The 17,814-nt window shown below is 36.1% G+C and overlaps 2 protein-coding genes across 5 annotated transcripts in view; one reads left to right on the forward strand and one right to left on the reverse strand.

Moving 5' to 3' along the window:
- Positions 1 to 12,000, forward strand: part of LOC108906807 — a 40,926-nt gene extending 28,926 nt beyond the window's left edge. For 2 of the 4 annotated variants that reach the window (XM_018710188.1, XM_018710189.2), the window contains exons 2-11: positions 1,380 to 1,470; positions 4,961 to 5,158; positions 5,211 to 5,353; positions 5,713 to 5,851; positions 5,911 to 7,830; positions 7,881 to 8,093; positions 8,149 to 8,889; positions 9,273 to 9,439; positions 9,491 to 9,669; positions 11,128 to 12,000. In XM_018710188.1, the coding sequence (XP_018565704.1) occupies positions 1,423 to 1,470; positions 4,961 to 5,158; positions 5,211 to 5,353; positions 5,713 to 5,851; positions 5,911 to 7,830; positions 7,881 to 8,093; positions 8,149 to 8,889; positions 9,273 to 9,439; positions 9,491 to 9,669; positions 11,128 to 11,315 (3,936 nt within the window). In that variant the 5' untranslated portion in view covers positions 1,380 to 1,422 and the 3' untranslated portion in view covers positions 11,316 to 12,000. The remainder of the gene's footprint in view (positions 1 to 1,379; positions 1,471 to 4,960; positions 5,159 to 5,210; positions 5,354 to 5,712; positions 5,852 to 5,910; positions 7,831 to 7,880; positions 8,094 to 8,148; positions 8,890 to 9,272; positions 9,440 to 9,490; positions 9,670 to 11,127) is intronic. The other 2 variants (XM_018710190.1, XM_018710191.2) reach the window with 2 other exon arrangements.
- Positions 12,001 to 13,421: 1,421 nt separating this feature from the next.
- Positions 13,422 to 16,403, reverse strand: LOC108906781 (liver carboxylesterase 4-like). Its single transcript, XM_018710140.1, has 8 exons — positions 15,854 to 16,403; positions 15,573 to 15,794; positions 15,188 to 15,521; positions 14,947 to 15,137; positions 14,418 to 14,895; positions 14,232 to 14,370; positions 13,957 to 14,177; positions 13,422 to 13,903 (listed from the first exon to the last, which is right to left on the reverse strand). Exons 1-8 carry the CDS (start codon positions 15,965 to 15,967, stop codon positions 13,764 to 13,766), a joined length of 1,839 nt encoding a protein of 612 aa, XP_018565656.1. The 5' UTR covers positions 15,968 to 16,403; the 3' UTR covers positions 13,422 to 13,763.
- Between the last annotated feature and the right edge of the window lie 1,411 nt (positions 16,404 to 17,814).

Consider the following 17,814-nt stretch of genomic DNA (forward strand, 5'->3'; position numbering starts at 1 on the left):
GGATGTACGAGGGGGCAACCTAATTTTTGCTGAAATACCTACAGTACAACTCACATAATAAACATGTTGATCCCTAGATCTGGGCGAGGTCTGGAACATTTTCAAAATTGCAAAAATGTTTAAAAAATTTTAAAAAATACCTATTTTATCCGAGTTTTTTTTACTTATATCTTGGAACCTACGCATTTTGGAAGAATATTGAAGAGGAAAAAGTTTTACATTTGAATTTTGCACAATATACTGTAGGTTAAAAATGTTTAAATTTATTACCGAAGATGCAAAATAGCAATAATTGATGAAAAAAGGCAAAATAATCAGGTTTTTTTTTGGATAATATTTTAAAAATACATATTTTAATTGCTCCGAGGGCATTCTAATTTTGGTAAAAAAAACTTTAGAGTATAAAAAACCAACACCAAATTTCATTAAAATCGGTACTATAGTTTTCGCAAAATAATTTTTTGAAAAAATGTTCGAATTTTCAAAATGATGCCTCAAATAAAGCATCTAGATACTTGAAAATTTTTTCATATAGAAAAGAGCGCTCAACCTTTCAAATGGTTTTTGAAAAATTAAAATCGATTTATTAGGACGGCCACAATAAATTTTTAAAGTTATCTCATTTTTTTTATTTTTAGACATATTTATCAATTTGCAATATAGTTTTTTCCAAAAATTATAATTTTCCTTTAATCTGCTGTTAGTAACAATGATTTTTTGCCAATACAGTACCTCGATAATCCGAATGCCGGTAATCTGAACCCCCTCTCCCCTCTCTAATCCGAACGACCTAAAACTCGAATCTAAATACCTACATAAAATAATATGTAATTTCGTCTGTTTCTGGTTGATTCGTGAGTTTGTTGTGCGTTAGCGTGAGCAATGTTTGATGATCCGAACGTTTCCCCAATTAGTTCGGATTATCGAGGTTCTGCTATATTTCCTAAATATGATCGTTCCCTGCTTAGACGATACTTGGTATGTATCATTTATGACGGAAATAGAAACCGAAGGTGTGAGGATCTCTATAATAGGCCTGTTAAGAGTATCTTGTGTAACTTTACGTGGTTTTACAAAACCGTCCGCTCTCCCATAAAATTTCCATCGCCTCACACTACAATATTAATAATACATTAATAATGCAACGACGGTGACAATTGTGAATGTTTTTATTATTAATATTATCCGCCGGACCGTTATTAAAACGAACAGAATAACATGAAATATTTATATCCATCTATCTTTGGAATCAATTATTAGTCTGGCTTGACATTTATTATGTATCATTAAATTATTATTCATAGTTAACACGTTTAATTACACAGTTCCACCGTATTTGTAAACAAAGAGGAATTTAATGTGTTATGTTTTTCTTGCAGATATCTTAAAACGACCTGAAAGCATGAAATTCTAACCGAGAAAATGGACAACCACGACCATGAGAGGGAACACCCAGAACGAGAAAGGCGGGTAGGTCGAAAATTCAAAAGTCAGTCGAAAACAGTAAAAGTTATTTTAACCTTAATTGGGAAAAAAAGAAAAGGTCTTAGAAGTGCCTCTAATTATTTTAATTTGATCGGAGATTTTATCTGAAACTTTCCTGTTCATTCCAATTTGTTCGTTATTGCAAAGAAAGCTGCGTTGCGTGTTTAGTCTACAGCGTCTCACCGGTATACTTAGGAAGGTCAAAAGGGTTTATTGTAGATTTTAAACGCCGTTGGAATTAGCATTTTACGCGAATAATTCCAGAAAATCTCCATCTCCCTTCTAAGCCTCGTAATAAGACGATTTCGCACGCGCTTAAACGCAGTCTAATACACAAAAATTAACAAATGTTAACATGACCAAAGAAAGCGGATAATTCAAGTTTTTTTCTGTTCTGGCTCGCTTTGGACGTGGCATGGGAAACACGGATCTAAAAAACAGCTTTATTTTACTTGAGACCCACAAAAATTGAAGGATAAATGATGTAATGGCCCGTAATTGCTGCCAACTATTATTTTCATCCATATTCATATTATTCGCATTATTAAATTACTGGAATTAAATCCAGAACCATATTGTTGACGGTTCCGGTAAAACATATACTTACACTAAATGGCAGAGCAAAACTTCGAACTTGGCTTTTAAGTAGACCTGTTTATTTTTGACAGTTTAAAGTACTACTCATAAATTTTACAGTCTCGGCAATATACCTGGTGGTGGTAATAATAAACCTGGAAATTAAAATTTATGGTAATGGTTCATTTTAGGTAACAAATTTAAACCATAATAAAAATATCAAAGGAAAAGTTTTTTAATGATAATTCGTGGAATAAGCACAAATGAGCTGAACTTAAGTTCAACGGAATTTGTTGGATAAAAGTATTAAGTGTTACCTTTTATCTCCATCTGGTTAACAATGGATGTTTATTTTGACATAATGTGTGTTTTACTAATTTTAAAACGGGTAAATAAATTAACAAGGTATTTTAATTAGCCTGTTTTCTTACATACAAATAAACGCATTCATCAAACAGACTCATGCAAACATAGCACACAAATAGATAAGATCCTATTAATAATTTTGAAACTATAAGGTTACCCGGCTGACAGATCGCTTAAGGTTTCGCTTAACGAGATAAAAACATCCGACGTTGAGGCGGTCCGAAAATAAACACCTTTAATTTGCATTTTTTCGAATATCCACCGATAAATATTATTTTATTACCTCGTACGGCCCGTTAGTTTATGTTACCGTTTTTTAACCTGTGCTATTTCGGTCCTGCCCATTTTATTTCGACGATAATCAGTCAATTTCGTCGTGTATTTTTTGTTTTAAACAATTTATAATTAGGTCTACGTCGACGGTGCTGCAATACACACGGTATAAGTAAAAGTAAATTACACCGAGACGCAGACATCTACTTTCATTTAATTAGACGAAGTTTTATTAGTTTTTATCGCGCTTTTCTCATTATATTACCAAGCCTGAGTCCGCAGTATTAGTCCACAGTAAAAATGTACTAACAAACAAACATCAAAGATCAGTTTTTCCGATTACGCTAAAGGATACAGGTTTTTGTTTAATTCGAAAAAAAAACGATATTAAATTTCAAAACCTTAAACCTAAACAGGATTTTGTTTGATTCTTAAAAAAAATGTCACGCAATCAGCAACTTGTCGATATGACATTTCAATACCTGAAACACTTTTTGGTTTGATCCTAAAAAACAAAAAAAAAAAATCCAAAAGCCCCCCCGATCTCGTGAGGCCGGGGGCTACAGCCCTCGTAGCCCTCCCATCAAGCCGGCCCTGTGTATTGACCATTAACAGCTGCATTAATGCTTCGTCAGTCCTTGACTGGTCATATTTTAAGTAATTATATATAGATTTTTTAAATACACCTTTCTATTATTCTTAAAGGTTACAGAGAGATTCACCTGTTAAAATGCGCCGGACCCCCGAGCCTCAAAGTATTAAAAAATTAATCAATATTTATCGTGATTGATTATGCAATCCGTATTATTGTTAAAAACGAAATTATGCTTAATCCTCTTAGGTTTCTTTGCCCGGATGAATGGCATATCACCTGCAGATATTAAAAATGTGCCATATAGAATATCTATACGGAATACTGAGCTTTACGACTTTTTGCGATTTTTCGCCGATGTTTCTAAAATAAACGAAATTCGAATGATCATTATCAAGTGTCTCGTACCCGATTTATGACATTTGCGCAAAAACGACTCCTCTACCTATTCTTTAATTATGTTTTCATCCTGGTTCAATTTTACCACACTTTTGAATAGAAAAATCAATATTTTCACAGTTCGAGGGCGTGGATACTGCTGTTTATTGAAATTAGCAAAACTTCATTCTGTTTTCTGTTTCTGTAGTTAAAATTTTTAAATAGAAGCCGTGTAGCAATTATAGCCAGCTGTAAAGTAAAAGTTGATTGCCAAGTTTAATTATCCAAAATAAATAATAACTGTTTTTATGCTATTCGCCCATAGTTTTTGCACACCAAGGAAATGATTTGATTGTGCAATTTGTATTTTTGTACGACAAAATTAAAATACTTTTTTTTCATTAACAATAATAATTAATTGTTAAAATGTCCTCTACCTTTTCGACGTTTCGTATCAGCTCCGGGTTTTATTTTAAACAACCTGCTTTGTTCTTTTTTTTGTCGTAACAATAGGTAAAGCAATTTGCTGGACGAAAGAGAAACGATCGGAAAACATACGCAATTGAGTAGTTATAGTCAAAAGCCAAATGCAACGTTTCGAAATAAACATTGTGAGTTTAGTTTTCTTAGCTGTATAGATCTGTGACATGTGTAGTTGCACTTTTTTTTTTCATTCGATTACTAGGTACCGCATTACAGTTTCTTGGTACGCTGTCGCTTGTCCACCCTGTAATACACATAACTTACAAAGGAGTCATCTCATTATGTATGTAAAGCCGTACCTCATAATGTCAATACCATTGGCAAGAAGCTATGCCAAATATGTTTATATAACTACTTAACAATAAAAAACCTATTGGGAACAGTGATTTAAAAATCTGATTATACAAACGTAGTGGTAGACAATTCGCGTTATGTAACCTCAATTTAATTTGGCTGTAATAGCCGGCCTGTGGTTTTATTGCTTTTCTTTAATTTAATCACATGCGATAATCCGAAAATTCTGAAACATGTGAGCAACGATTGATAATCCGAATTATCTTCGGACCTAATTAGTTCGGATTATTGACGCGTTACTTACCTGCTTTATATATCGACAATATTAATCACCAAACGCTCTCTCGTTTTTATAAAAGCCCCAGTCGATGAATTCATTAAAGTCCAGATTTCTGAAATGCCAATAACGTAAGATCGCCTCGCGTTATTGTTATGTGTGCCTCAAGGCCCTGTGAATAGCCGTTCCCTTCATAATGAGATAACACTTCTTGTTAAACGTATATTTTTTTTTAGAATTCTAACACCGAGTATATACCAACGAAATGTCGAATTACGAAACCTCCCCCTCCAAAGCCTGCCACGAATCCTCTACAGTTCGTAAAAGTAGCTCCATGTCCACTATTCCAGAAAGCTCAAGAACAGATAAAAAAGGTGGAGGAAATAAAACGAGAACGGAAAGAAATAAGGGAAGAAGTAGAGGACTGGCAGCAGGTAACAAAAATTTGCCGACTAAAAAGTACCTTGTTCACAAATTTTTTTTTAGAACCTTGACAACTGGAAAAGTAGCAGGAGAAAACGGCAAGAGCATATCATAGAGCGAGTAGTCGAAGTGAAGAAACTGACGGAGCAAGAGGAACTAGAGCGGGCAAAGAGAAAAAGTAAAACTTTCAGCGAAATGATGGAAAGGTAGAATTTATTTTTATGGTTGTTTTTATAAACACTCGATTTGGGTTAAATTTATATAACCTGGAATCCACAATCCAGATCACCGTTGTGAAACCTACATATTTAAAACTATTTTGAAAACAATACTGAATTTATATTCTTAAAGTTTGTTTAGAACGCTATTTTTATAAAACTACACCTCTCAAACGAACTGTTCTGTGACATAAACTCTAAACTGCATACATATTACGCAATCCCAGTTGCAACATGATCCTTTAAAGAAACTAGTATACTTTTTAAACCATTGAGAATAGTGATGCATTCGCTGTTTTTCCTTTAATTTAATGATAAAAAAACAATATTACACTTGCATTTTCTAGGAACAGAGGAAGGCATAAATTCACAATACCTGTGTATGACGACGATTCCAACGACCTCAGCGATTACGGTATTGGTAGTAGTAGTTCGAAAACAAACAGTATAAAAGATGTCGACACAGACGATAGCAGCAGTATACTGGTAAGTACCGCTTTTGATAATTTTTAACAATGTTTCAAATACCTTCCCGCTGATTTTAGGATGAAAAAGAGATACATACTTACGATTCGCCTAGTAATAGAGACAGCACATCAAACCAAAGTCAAAGTGAAGATGAAACCAATGTAACAAAACAAGAACCACCAACCAGTCCCACAGTCAATAATAATACTTCCCCAAAAATATATTCAAGTACATATACAACTAACTTAAACACGAGCACTGTGAAACCTAATATTTTAGCTAAACCTAAACTGGTATATGAGACAAAGTTATACGCCGAAACGAACAGTACAAAAGAAAGTACCAAGCAATATACCTACGAGGGGGCGATTCAAGATTACAGGTCGAGGATCCAAACGAAAATAAAGGTGGACGAATCCATCTTCACCAAAAACAGGGAACAATCAAAATCTAAGGAATTTTCTGAAGCGCAAACAGTTCTGCCAAAGGGAGAAATCTTTAAACGTAAGGGTTTATTCGAAAGTGAAAAATCGATTCAGATCAACCACTTTGAGTCCAATAGTTCGAGAAGGTTGTCCGAAGACTTTGCTAATTCGAGAAGTATAAAGGACAGGTTGAAAAGCCTAGAAAAATCTGCAGATCAATCTTCAAAAGCCGTCAACAAGAACGACATTCAAGTGTCTGTGAAGCAACGGTTACAAAATTTCAATAAACAAAACGACTTCGATAAGCAGAACAACAACACTACCGTGAAAACGAGTAGTCCCAGTAAAATTAGCAACTACCTTTTAGACAAGTCTAGCAGTACCCCCAACTTTCAAACCAAAAAAACCTCTAGTTGGAAGAATGATTCTTCGGATAGGTGTTCTAGTCCAGAAACAGAACTATATATGAATAAATTAAATATGTTTAATAGAGATTTAGACAACCTGATGAACGGCAAATCGCCAACCGATAACAATCTTATGGATTATTGTACAAACTCAAATTATGCTCCTTCTGTCTCATCTGCGGAACTAACTGGAATTTCTTCGGATAGAGAAGATAGCGGTATTCACACTGCGGACGTATCATGTTCAGTCAGCCAAGCTGATGAGCCAATTGATACCGACACAGACATCGCTCTGAATACCATCCCCAGCTGTATAGAAAAATTGAACCAAGAAAACGAACTGACCCAGTTTGAAAAGGACCTTTCCCAGTTCGAAAAAGAACTAGATCAATTCAGAATAGATAGCAAGGACAAGAAAGAAAGCAATAATAATTCCTTAGAAGTCGCATCCAAGGAGGATATTAGTGGAGACCGCCAAGAAATAACGTCACCAACATACTCCCGAGAAGAAATTTTAAATACGACCGAACAATTCTTAGAATCTCTCAAAAAAGACGCCTCGGAAAACATTTCTGCTGCAAAGGAAGCCCAAACGAACACAAAAGAAGACCCACCGATGGTACCAAAGGAAGCTACGATAGTAGAAAAGGTACCACATCCGAAACCAAAGCCAGCAATCTACGAGAACATTGAATTTAAACCGTACAACGGTGCCCCAGACTTTATCACAAACGACTTCCTTGTCGACAGTCCCTTCTCCCTGACGCCTCCCAAGATGGAACCCCCTAAAGTGAAACCTCCCCCTCCACCCCCACCGGAGGACGACGCTCCGCAACCGATGAAACGCATGAACTCTACAAAGAGGATTAAGAAAGAAATGCATATTAAAAGATCTAGTTTCTTGGGTTTAGACGAACCCACAGACGACCAGATTGACCCGGAGATAGAAAAGCCCCCCGAGTTGAACAGTTTTTTACAAAAGGAGTCGAAATTGGAAAAGTCGTTATATAAGAAGCTTCAGGAGGAGAACCGGATCAGCGGATTGAGCAAGGTGGAGAGTCAAGATTCCGGATTAGACATAGATAGAGGAAGGTTGTCTAGTGACACTTGGTGTAGCAGTGTGGGGGATTCTAGCATACCAAGCCATGAAAGGCAAGATAGTGAGGTAAATATTTGTTACTCTCATATAATATTTTTTACCTTAATTCTTTTCAGCAAACTAATAGTATTACATCCGAGGAAGACGAAATAACAAAGAAGGAGAGGGAGATAATTGAAATGGTAGAAAAAGAAGAACAATCCAGAGACACCATTGAATACGTCGGTCAAAATTTGGGGAAATCCAGTTTCTTGCCTGGAACCGAAAGTATCTCCTCGTACGAACCGTCTTTAGGAAGTGACCAATTTAACAGCCCCTACATCCCTCAGGTACAAGAAATACGCGTGTAATCGTAAACTTGGTAATAACAGGATTCTATTTTAGCCGTCGTCAGATTTTCTAGCTGATCAAGATTCCGAGGTCCTTAAAGTAGAACAAGAACTGAGGCAACTGGAGAGGGAGGAACTGGAAAGGCAAAGGGAAAATCTGTTATTTCGTGAAAGCAGAGCCAAAGCTAGACTCCAGAGCAACCGTCACTCGTTAGAGAACATATGTGACGAAATTTACCCTTGTTACCCGCCGGACAGTACTGTGGATTACAGAAAATCCATGCCGGAACTGCAAAACGTCCCTCTGGAATACAGGAAGTCTGTACCGGACGTACCAAGCTACGTCTACAAGAAAAGCATTCCGGACATTGATCTGCAATACAGAAAATCGATGCCTAACATACAACACGCCTACCAGAAACTCTCGCCGGATCACCACAGGATCGACAGGTCCATGTCGATAGACAGCGACCTAAGGGTACCGTTAGATCACAGAAAATCCATGCCCGAGTTGCAACACGACATGCACCACTCTGCCTTTAAGTCGCCTCCCCCGAACAGACAACCGATAATGCCAGGGAAACCCTTGAGACCCGTCAAGGATTTGTCTGTTTTTAATCCGATCGTTCCTCCCAGTTTGCAACACCCGAACGTAAAGGGGACGAGGCAATTGTCCAAGCATAGTTTGCAAGCTTTAAGTGCGGTGCCAAGGTCGAGGCATGTCCCTAATGACAACTGGATACAGCCCAAGGCCAATCCCGAAGCTAAGAACTACAATCAACACTGGGTCTTTCAGGTGGGATACATACAACATACTTTATTTAAAAAAAATTGTGTAATTTAAAATTTGCGGTTCAAGTAAATCACTTCATAATACTGCCCATAATTTTGGCTTAACTGGATAATTCTCATACTTGAAAATACGTTTTCTTGATTTATACATTTTGAAAATTTATCGCAGGTCTTAAGTCTTTTGAATACTAACCTTTGCTAACTTTACATACCCTCGACTGTGCGTGCCGTTTCTAAGAATAATAACGACATGACAGTACGCTTGTATATACACGTTAGTAAATTCTGTATTTATAACCGCAAGACATGGGCGTTTTGAGTTTTATTGAGATATTTGCATACAGTATATACGCAATTAAAATGATTTATTATATGTGTGTATTACAGGAAGCCGAGTTAAGGAGAATCTCTGATCAACAAAAGAATGTGGCAGCTAATAGAAACTGGCAACAACCCAGGCATGAGAAGCATCTACCCGACTCGATTATACAATCTCTTACCCAACGTGTTCAAAATAGAACAAACATTAACGAGAGGAACCAACAGAACCGAAGGTATTCGTCAAATATCATTTAGTCTTTTTAAAATAAACGCATCTGTTATAGATCTGATGGTAGTTTAAATAAAGAGTATATGCAACATCCATATTTGGGCCATCCCCAAACTGTGGGTCACGCTTTACCGACTATGCCTTATTCTCCTCCCTTAGTTTTGGAAGAATCCCAAGATAGGATCCTCAGCGTCAGCGGGAAGAAAAAGTGTTCGTATTGCGGAAACGAATTAGGTATATTATGATTTTTCGAAAAATTACAGCAAAAAACGTACTTCCGAAACAATATTACTGATGAGTTAGTCCATTGGAAACTGTCCACAAAAAAACTCGGGGCGGCTTGGGCCACGCTGCCGCAACGCAACAGTTACAGGACGTGGATACGTCTCGATAACTGAAATTGTGATGAGCTCATCTCACTTGTATATTGTAGTTAGACAACTGGCCTTAGTTCTGGACCATACCTCTAGATGGCAGGACGTGCAAAACACAGTCCATAATTAATGTTGGTTGTCTAACTGCACTTGAATAAACACTGGTGTTATCGAGCAAAGCTTACTCTTCACAACACTGTAATTTTTTTTTTAACAGAGCAACCGATTTTGATAAACAAGGCCTCAAATTGTTCATTAAATATTTCTGTTTAAGATTTAGAGCGTCTGCTCAAATGTTGTTTTGCATTCAATTACAATATTTATTTGAATTCAGAATGTCTCAAAATTAATATAACATTTTTCAGAATTTTGTTTTTACTGATATTAACTGATATACAACTTTAAAATATGAACATTTTCCGTCCTTTTGTATTAGGCGTTGTGACGTCAACTGTCGCATGCGCATTACGCTTGAAATTTAAGTTGGTATAACAAGTTAAGTTGGCTATTCTGATATTGCTGGAACACTTACATTTTCTGTCATCTGTCATTTAACATTTACTATTTGTTGTGCTAGTGACCGGTTGTGTTTTTGTGTGATTTTTACTTATAATTTTAATTAACAAGGAGAGTATGAAAAATTACAATATACTTAACAGTTGTCACTGCCACACACTATATAATAAATAAATAACAGATCTAGGTCTGTGATATTAACCTCAAATTATAAAGTATCAAAACTGTCCTGAATCATGATGTGAAATAGTTTTCTGTGTATTTTGTTTATGTCTCGATTGCGCAGAGAGCGAGAGAGACAATAATTTTAGGTAGGACAGAAAATGTTTAAATTTTATTTTGATATTGTTCCTTTGTGATCCATTTTTTCTGAAAAGTAAGTTAATGAAAATAAATATATAAGCTTTTACTACTGAAAAATAATAGCAAATTCAATTTTTTGAATCTAAGGTAACGACCCTATTAGAGGCGCTCTGAACAAAAGACGTTGTCGAGAGCTGGTAAGTTGGTTTCGTCTTAAATTCGGCTAGCAGGATTCCGTGTCAGTTGTCAGTAGTTTAGCCTTTTTGACGTTTCAAACGGCTTATTTATATTTCACATGCTCACGCACAAGTTTCGTATTAAGTTAATGCTTTCACTTGCTCATCTCAATCGGTTTGTCCGTTCGAGAGTTGTGAACGGGGAGATCTTTTTAGTTACATCCCGGTTTTACAGACGTATCCACGTCGAAAAAATTACAAATGTACTTTTATCCTCCGGTGGTCGCAATAAATGATTAAATACGTAAATATCTTTGTTTTAGGAAGGGGAGCGGCGATGATAATAGAGAGTTTGTGCCTTTTTTACCACATGGAGTGCTTTAAATGCTGCGTCTGCCACGTTCAGCTGGGTGACGGTCTGATGGGAACAGACGTTAGGGTTCGAAACCAGAAATTGCACTGCCATAATTGTTACTCCAGCGACGATGGCGTCAAGTTCAGTTGTGTGTGATGTAAATAAATATCGAGTTATTTTTTTTGTAAATATATTAGATATACAATGTTATGTATTTATATGCCTTGTATTATAGTTAGTGGTACATTATGGATTGTATTTAATGATAGTTTTAAATTTGGTATCGTTGATAAATACTATTTAGGAACAGGTGCCAAATTTTTGGAATTTGTATTTTTTTGTAAATTATTTAAATAAGGCAAAGGGTCAAATATTCGAACAAATTATTTCATGTTGGTTTTGCTTGAAAATAGTGCTAATGTATTAATACTCTGTTAACTTAGATTGTGTTTATAGCTGTTATTTGTATTATTTATTGTTTTCATTTATATATCTGCACGCAAATAATTTGGGTAACAAATCTTGATTTAGTTGTTTTACAACCAAGGTCCCAGTACACGAACACAACACTTCATTTTGGACATTCTGAAACGATATTTTAAAGACTGTGCTGCCAAAGAGCAACACCATTTATTTAATCCGTGGGATCAAACAAAATTTATTTAGTACTACCTTAATAATATCACTTAACAAACTTTCATATATCATATGAATATACCAAAACATTAGTTTTTAGGCAAATTTCATATCTTTATCATGCACTGACATATACTTTTTATTTTATGTTATAGTTATTATGATTTCAGTATATAAATATTAACATAAATAAAGGAAAATATAATTTGACTTCAAACGGATTTTCATTTATTTAGTGAGGGCTATTTTTCTCATATTGACATTCCCATTTGCGAGTATCAAATGAAAATTAACTTTAGTATGGTTCACATGGAAAGAAAAGTAAGGATAATAATATTCAAGGATATTATTAACCACATCTTTAACTGTTCAAAATATCAGTATTTATTCATAAATAGTATAGTCTTCCCGAAGTCAGTTGAACATGTATAAAAATGCCTAGCAATAAAATTTAATGAGTCATAGGCATCCCTAAATAAGTTTTCTGCTAAAGGTAAAAAATTATAATAATTTGTATATAAGTAATGTGTAGAAAGTTTCTGTGATATGTTCATTTGACCAACAACATATTTTAATTATTTATGTCCTCAAACAATAATTGTATTACATTGATGGTAAATTTCGTTTTGTTCCTTTTCAAAAAGTTTCTAAAATGCCATGTAATAATATTAGTAAACAAAATATCCCTCTTATTTCTCCCTTTCACAATTGTAATATGAATGATTAAGTTCCTATAATAAATTAAAATTTCCTGAATCACACCAAATTCCACATTGCTGCACTGCTAGACCATTTGTCGTCTACTGAATTTATGGCCGGTCGCCGAGTGCGGCTGTGTTTGTGCGCCGTTCGCCCGCGCGCTTTCTTCAACTAGGCGTATACATTTTTACTATCTCCATATTTAGTTCGACCAGACCTATACATAGGTATTGACTAAATACATATAAGAACAAGTTTTTCAAAGTTCATTTTTTGACCAAGAACGGGCAATACGTATTTCTCTTTGGAATGAATGTTAATTTAGAGATATAATCAAAATTTGAAGTGAATATAATTAAAATTATCAAGGTCATGCCACGTACCGTTTTCCTTTAGTTGAACAGAAACTTCTCTTAACGTCTGATAATATTAGCGACGTCTGGTAGAGAAGTTAGAAATCAAAAGGTAAATCATTAGTAAGGCTCTCAGCGAGAGAGCCGCAATGCAGTGGCGGGCCAACCGAGACATGCGTGAGCCGCTGTCTCAGGATGCTTTTCACGTTCACGTCACGTTAGTATACTGTTGCTTTGTTATGGTGCGGATGTTACTTAATTAATTCCTATCCGTTGGCGTTTATGGTGGTGTATTGTAGACATTTTAATTTGTTGCTTTTTAATAATAATGCGTACGCCTATGTTCCGCGGCTCAGTTATGACAGCCCACGTCATTAGGCTGTACCCTTCCACCAGGTAGTCGTGCACAGGCGTAAAACTTTTCCCCCCTAATTCTAGAAGGTGGAAAGCATCCTTTAAATCAATTAAAAATATATTTTCTGAAAATATACATTAATAAACCAGTTTATTTGCAACAAAGAAATTAAAGCAGGTACTTAATAAAACTACAGTTCTTTTATTAAAGTTTATTTTTTTAGTATTAACAGAACTACATTTGATTTCAAAAATTGGAAGCTAATTAATTTGATTACAAAGTAGGACACCATTTGTCAACATGTAGTATGACTCATTTTTATTACTACATATTTTTTTTTAACCACCGTCACAACTTCCTCTAATTTTTACCGTCTCCGTGATTATAACCTACAAACTATGACTACGTAAATTTATTGATGTTGAATTTTCTCAGATATCTAACGACGCGACTTGTCATGCAATTGTAAACTTGTTGGCAATCAAATCTCACGCATGTTTAAGCCTGAAATTTCAAACGTCTAGTATCCTTGCCTAAAATTGTATTTTAAAACAACCGACATTAATATCCCAGATGTATGTGTCTTTCTCTATCCTTCGACCGCTTTTTCAACAAAATAATGCATATCACCAAAAGAGCCATTAGAGCTACGACCAATGCCACCAGGGTATACATAGCGTGTCGAAATCCTGCAGCAGGATCTAAAAAGACAAAACTATTATCTTCTTCTACAAGAATTATAGAACTTTCTAACCTGGACTGTTCTGGAACTCCTTTGGAATATTGCTCGAGAGGATACTTCTACGTTGGGCGAGTTTAGGCAAAAGGTGGTTCCAAAACGTCACTCTCTTGTTTCGCCTTTTGGTCTCCTCTTTTACATCAATAGACTTGATAGTCTCAAACATCTCGATATATGGATTCTCCGAAGTATATTTTGCCCAAGGCTTGACTCTTACGTTATTTGGAGTGGGATTCCTAAAAAAATTACTTAGTTTTTCGTATCACAGCAAAGTATTCCTTAATCCTTACCCAAATATTACAAAATTCGTCCACATCTGTTTAATTTGGGCACCAAGTCTCATCTCGTTGGAGTTGAATCCTTTCCTACCAATTTGTTTCAATAAATCTGGTCCAAATAGCAACAGTAAGTCCGACGCAGCTAGATGATCTAAAAATCGACGCATCAGTAACACCCTATCAAAAAAAACTCTTTACCTGTCGTATTTGCCATTATGCCAAGATCGTCCACGTAATAGACAAAAATTGGTTGCACGTAAGTAGAAAATTGCGACAGTTGCAAAAAGTGAGGAGCTTCGATTTTAGCGTCATATTCCAACTCTTTTAACTGATCAAATAAGAACCTCACATCTTCCTGGACAACTGTGGCATATTTCCATTTGATTAAATCAAATATGTCTTCTTTACTACCTCCGTTAAATTTATATAACCGTATGATTTCTGGAATTTTAGCTCTCTCCACGTATTGCTGGAGTTGAGAGTAACCTTGACTGGCTAGCTCCAGCCATTCGTCGAGCTGAGGATACGTAATCGGTTTTGATATCCCAGTTAGAATCGGAACCTGCAGAAACGTACCTTCCTTTAAGGCCTTCGACAGTTCTACAGGTAAGTACCTGTTATTTTCCGGAAGGAAATTATCCACCACCGGTAGAAACATGTCCGTCCAATTCCGAGACTAAGAATAAACCGTTATTACTTCTAAAATATCTACGGAAGAAGTGATTACCTCTGAGTATTCTTGAAGTGCCTCCAGGATTTCTTCTGCTTTCTTCGCTCGAAGGCATCCGAGTATATCGAGAGTATACGCGTTGCAACCTAGCAATCTTATAATTTCCTTGGATGCGACTGTGGGATCGTTATTAATCTGCCACGGTGTGACCACGCTTCCGGACGAAATTATAGCTCTTTGAAACAAACCTAAAATTTCAAGGATTGAAACGATACTAGGTCCTATCTACGTCTCTTACCGGCAGTTCTTGGCGAGACCATATGCAATGCCACACTAACAGCGCCAGACGAATACCCGAACAGAGTAATTTTCTCAGGATCACCCCCAAACTGTTTGATGTTCTCTCTGATCCATAACAGAGCAAAGTACTGGTCTAGCAACCCAAGATTTCCTCTAGATTCGGCAGTGCCAAGGCAAAAGAAACCGAATATATTTAACCTGTAATTCACAGTGACAACTACTATGCCTTCGGCTGCTAAGTCTTGGCCTGATACTGGAATGGAGCTACTTTGGAAAAAGTCCAAACCTTCGAAGAACACCACGACTGGTAAAGGTGCGTAATTCCCTAAATTCTAAAAATTACGTTTATAACTTCCTGTAACCCAACAATTTAGCAAACTTACAGATGGCGACCAAATACTGAGATGCAAGCAATCTTCATTGGTTACGCCAAGCCGTAGAGGTAATTGGGGACATCTGGACCTAAAATTGGTTGCATCATATGTCCCGTTCCACCCTAAGTGTCTCGCTGGGGACGAAAACCTTAGACTGTCTACAGGGGGCGCGGCGTAAGGTACACCCAGATAACTGTTGACGATTTTAGATGACTCTGTATCAACCGCCACCTGTACGAAAAATTGTTGGCACTGAATACGTCGGTTTATCATTTTAATTAACACCTTACCCCAGCCAGAAGACCTTGTTGGATCCTTACGACGGGCTGCCTTTCCTGCTGCCACTTTTGACAATTGCTGAGCACGACGAAGAAGATATTTACGAAAATAACAGCGGCCAACATTACTGCGACATTATTGCGCGCGATATGGGTACTACGTGAAAATAAATAATGATCATAACAAATATGTTTCGACCTAGTGTCCGTGTAACAACTCTTCCGGTTTTACCCTTTTGTTCGATTTCCGGCCAAAACACCATACCGATGCGAATACCTGCGTGCCAGATTATCATCTACCGGATGTTCTACAAAGCCGGCCTCAAGAACGGCTAAAAAATATTTCGAAACGTGCGCGAATTAACCGAAAAACGCGTCGCTGGTTTTAATGAATAGGAGTAATTGAAATCATAAGGACTGTGTGCGAAAATTGTGAAATGTCCGCTTTGTTTAGGAGCATATGCTGGGTTTCGTTTATGTGGAGCTGTCTCGATAGATGGACGTAAAAGGATTTGAAACACGATTTCCAAAGGTTGCTTAACGCTATAATAGTAAAATTAGGGTCAAATTTGTTATGAAATTCGTCTGGGTCAACTACACAGCGATGTTCCCTCGTAACTAGAAAACGATTATTACTAGAAATAACTGATCATACACCAGCTTGTCTTTTGCGTCGCATATGCCAATGATTTTCTTATTATTTCCCGCAAGGAATGATTCAAAAGTGTGTTAAACAACGACGAGCAACCATGTGTTGCTTATAACGCGGTGTGATTAAACAGGCTAGAATGGCAATGGCAAACTTCACAAGCTCAGCACCATATATGGCAGAAATGGATTCTTTTTAGGTCACGTTACTCAGAATATAGATGAATACGGTGTAATTATATTATTTGCGCAACCGCCCAAATGTTTTCCCAAAGGCATCTTCTACGCGTAATTACCGCCCGATAGTACTGGCGCGTTGAAAATTACTTTAGGATCAAAGAAAATTGTATCAAAACATTTTTGTACACCGACAACTGATCTCAGGGTTTTCAGAATGAATCGTATTTCCTGGAAAATCAAACTCGTACGGATTATAAATTTCGAAACGGGAAAACATGCTCGTATATCCCAAAATCCTTCAATAGAATCGTTTTAATCTGCCATAAAAAACGATTTACAATTTATTTCGGCGATAACCTTCCCAGAAAAAGCTTTATTCAAAGGTACTGGACTGAAACCGAGTTTAGAGTAGAATAATAGTATTTATGACACAAAAATCGGATATAATCTACAATAATCATAGGGGTATGTTAAATATACTAGTCACAAAAATTAAAGGACGAAAGAAATCTTTTAAAGGTGATTTTCAAAAAAAAAAAACAAAATTGTAGCCTGCAGTTTGTTGTTTCAGGATCTGGAAGCCAAGAAGTTTTATCATCCAGAAATTGTAGGAAATCCAGCGGAAACAAATTTTCAAAATTTTTACTCCCCTTTTAAAAAGTTCGCTGGCTCCAATAAATTTTTTTGGCAATCCCACCTGTCAGCATAAAAAATATGGGTTTATGTAAAAAAAACCGTTTTCAATTTAACAAAATGTTTAAAAGGTGCAAAATTTATTCTTTAATTGATTTTTAGCAAAAGTGACAATTTCAAACATTCGTATCACAATGAGAGCAGCGGTTTGAACTGTTAAGGGTTTCTTTGGGATACTTAGAGTTTAAAAAAAAACTGAAAATATCCTCAGTCTCTTCATTTTTTGTAGTTATCTCACGTTAGCGAAAATTCTTAATTACTTAAATTTCAACCGTTTTTGTCCAATCAATTTTTTTTTATCAAAAAGTGAATAGCTCAAATTGAAGAGGATGAATCAAACTAAAAGAGCTGCTAGGTGGGATTGCCAAAAAAAAATTATTGAAGCCCGCGGACCTTTCGAAAGAGAAGCAAAATTTTTTATTATTTTCCCCTGGATGATTTCTTAAAAGTGG

The sequence above is a fragment of the Anoplophora glabripennis genome, unplaced genomic scaffold, assembly GCF_000390285.2.
Source record: "Anoplophora glabripennis isolate ALB-LARVAE unplaced genomic scaffold, Agla_2.0 scaffold5, whole genome shotgun sequence".
NCBI lineage: Eukaryota > Metazoa > Arthropoda > Insecta > Coleoptera > Cerambycidae > Anoplophora > Anoplophora glabripennis.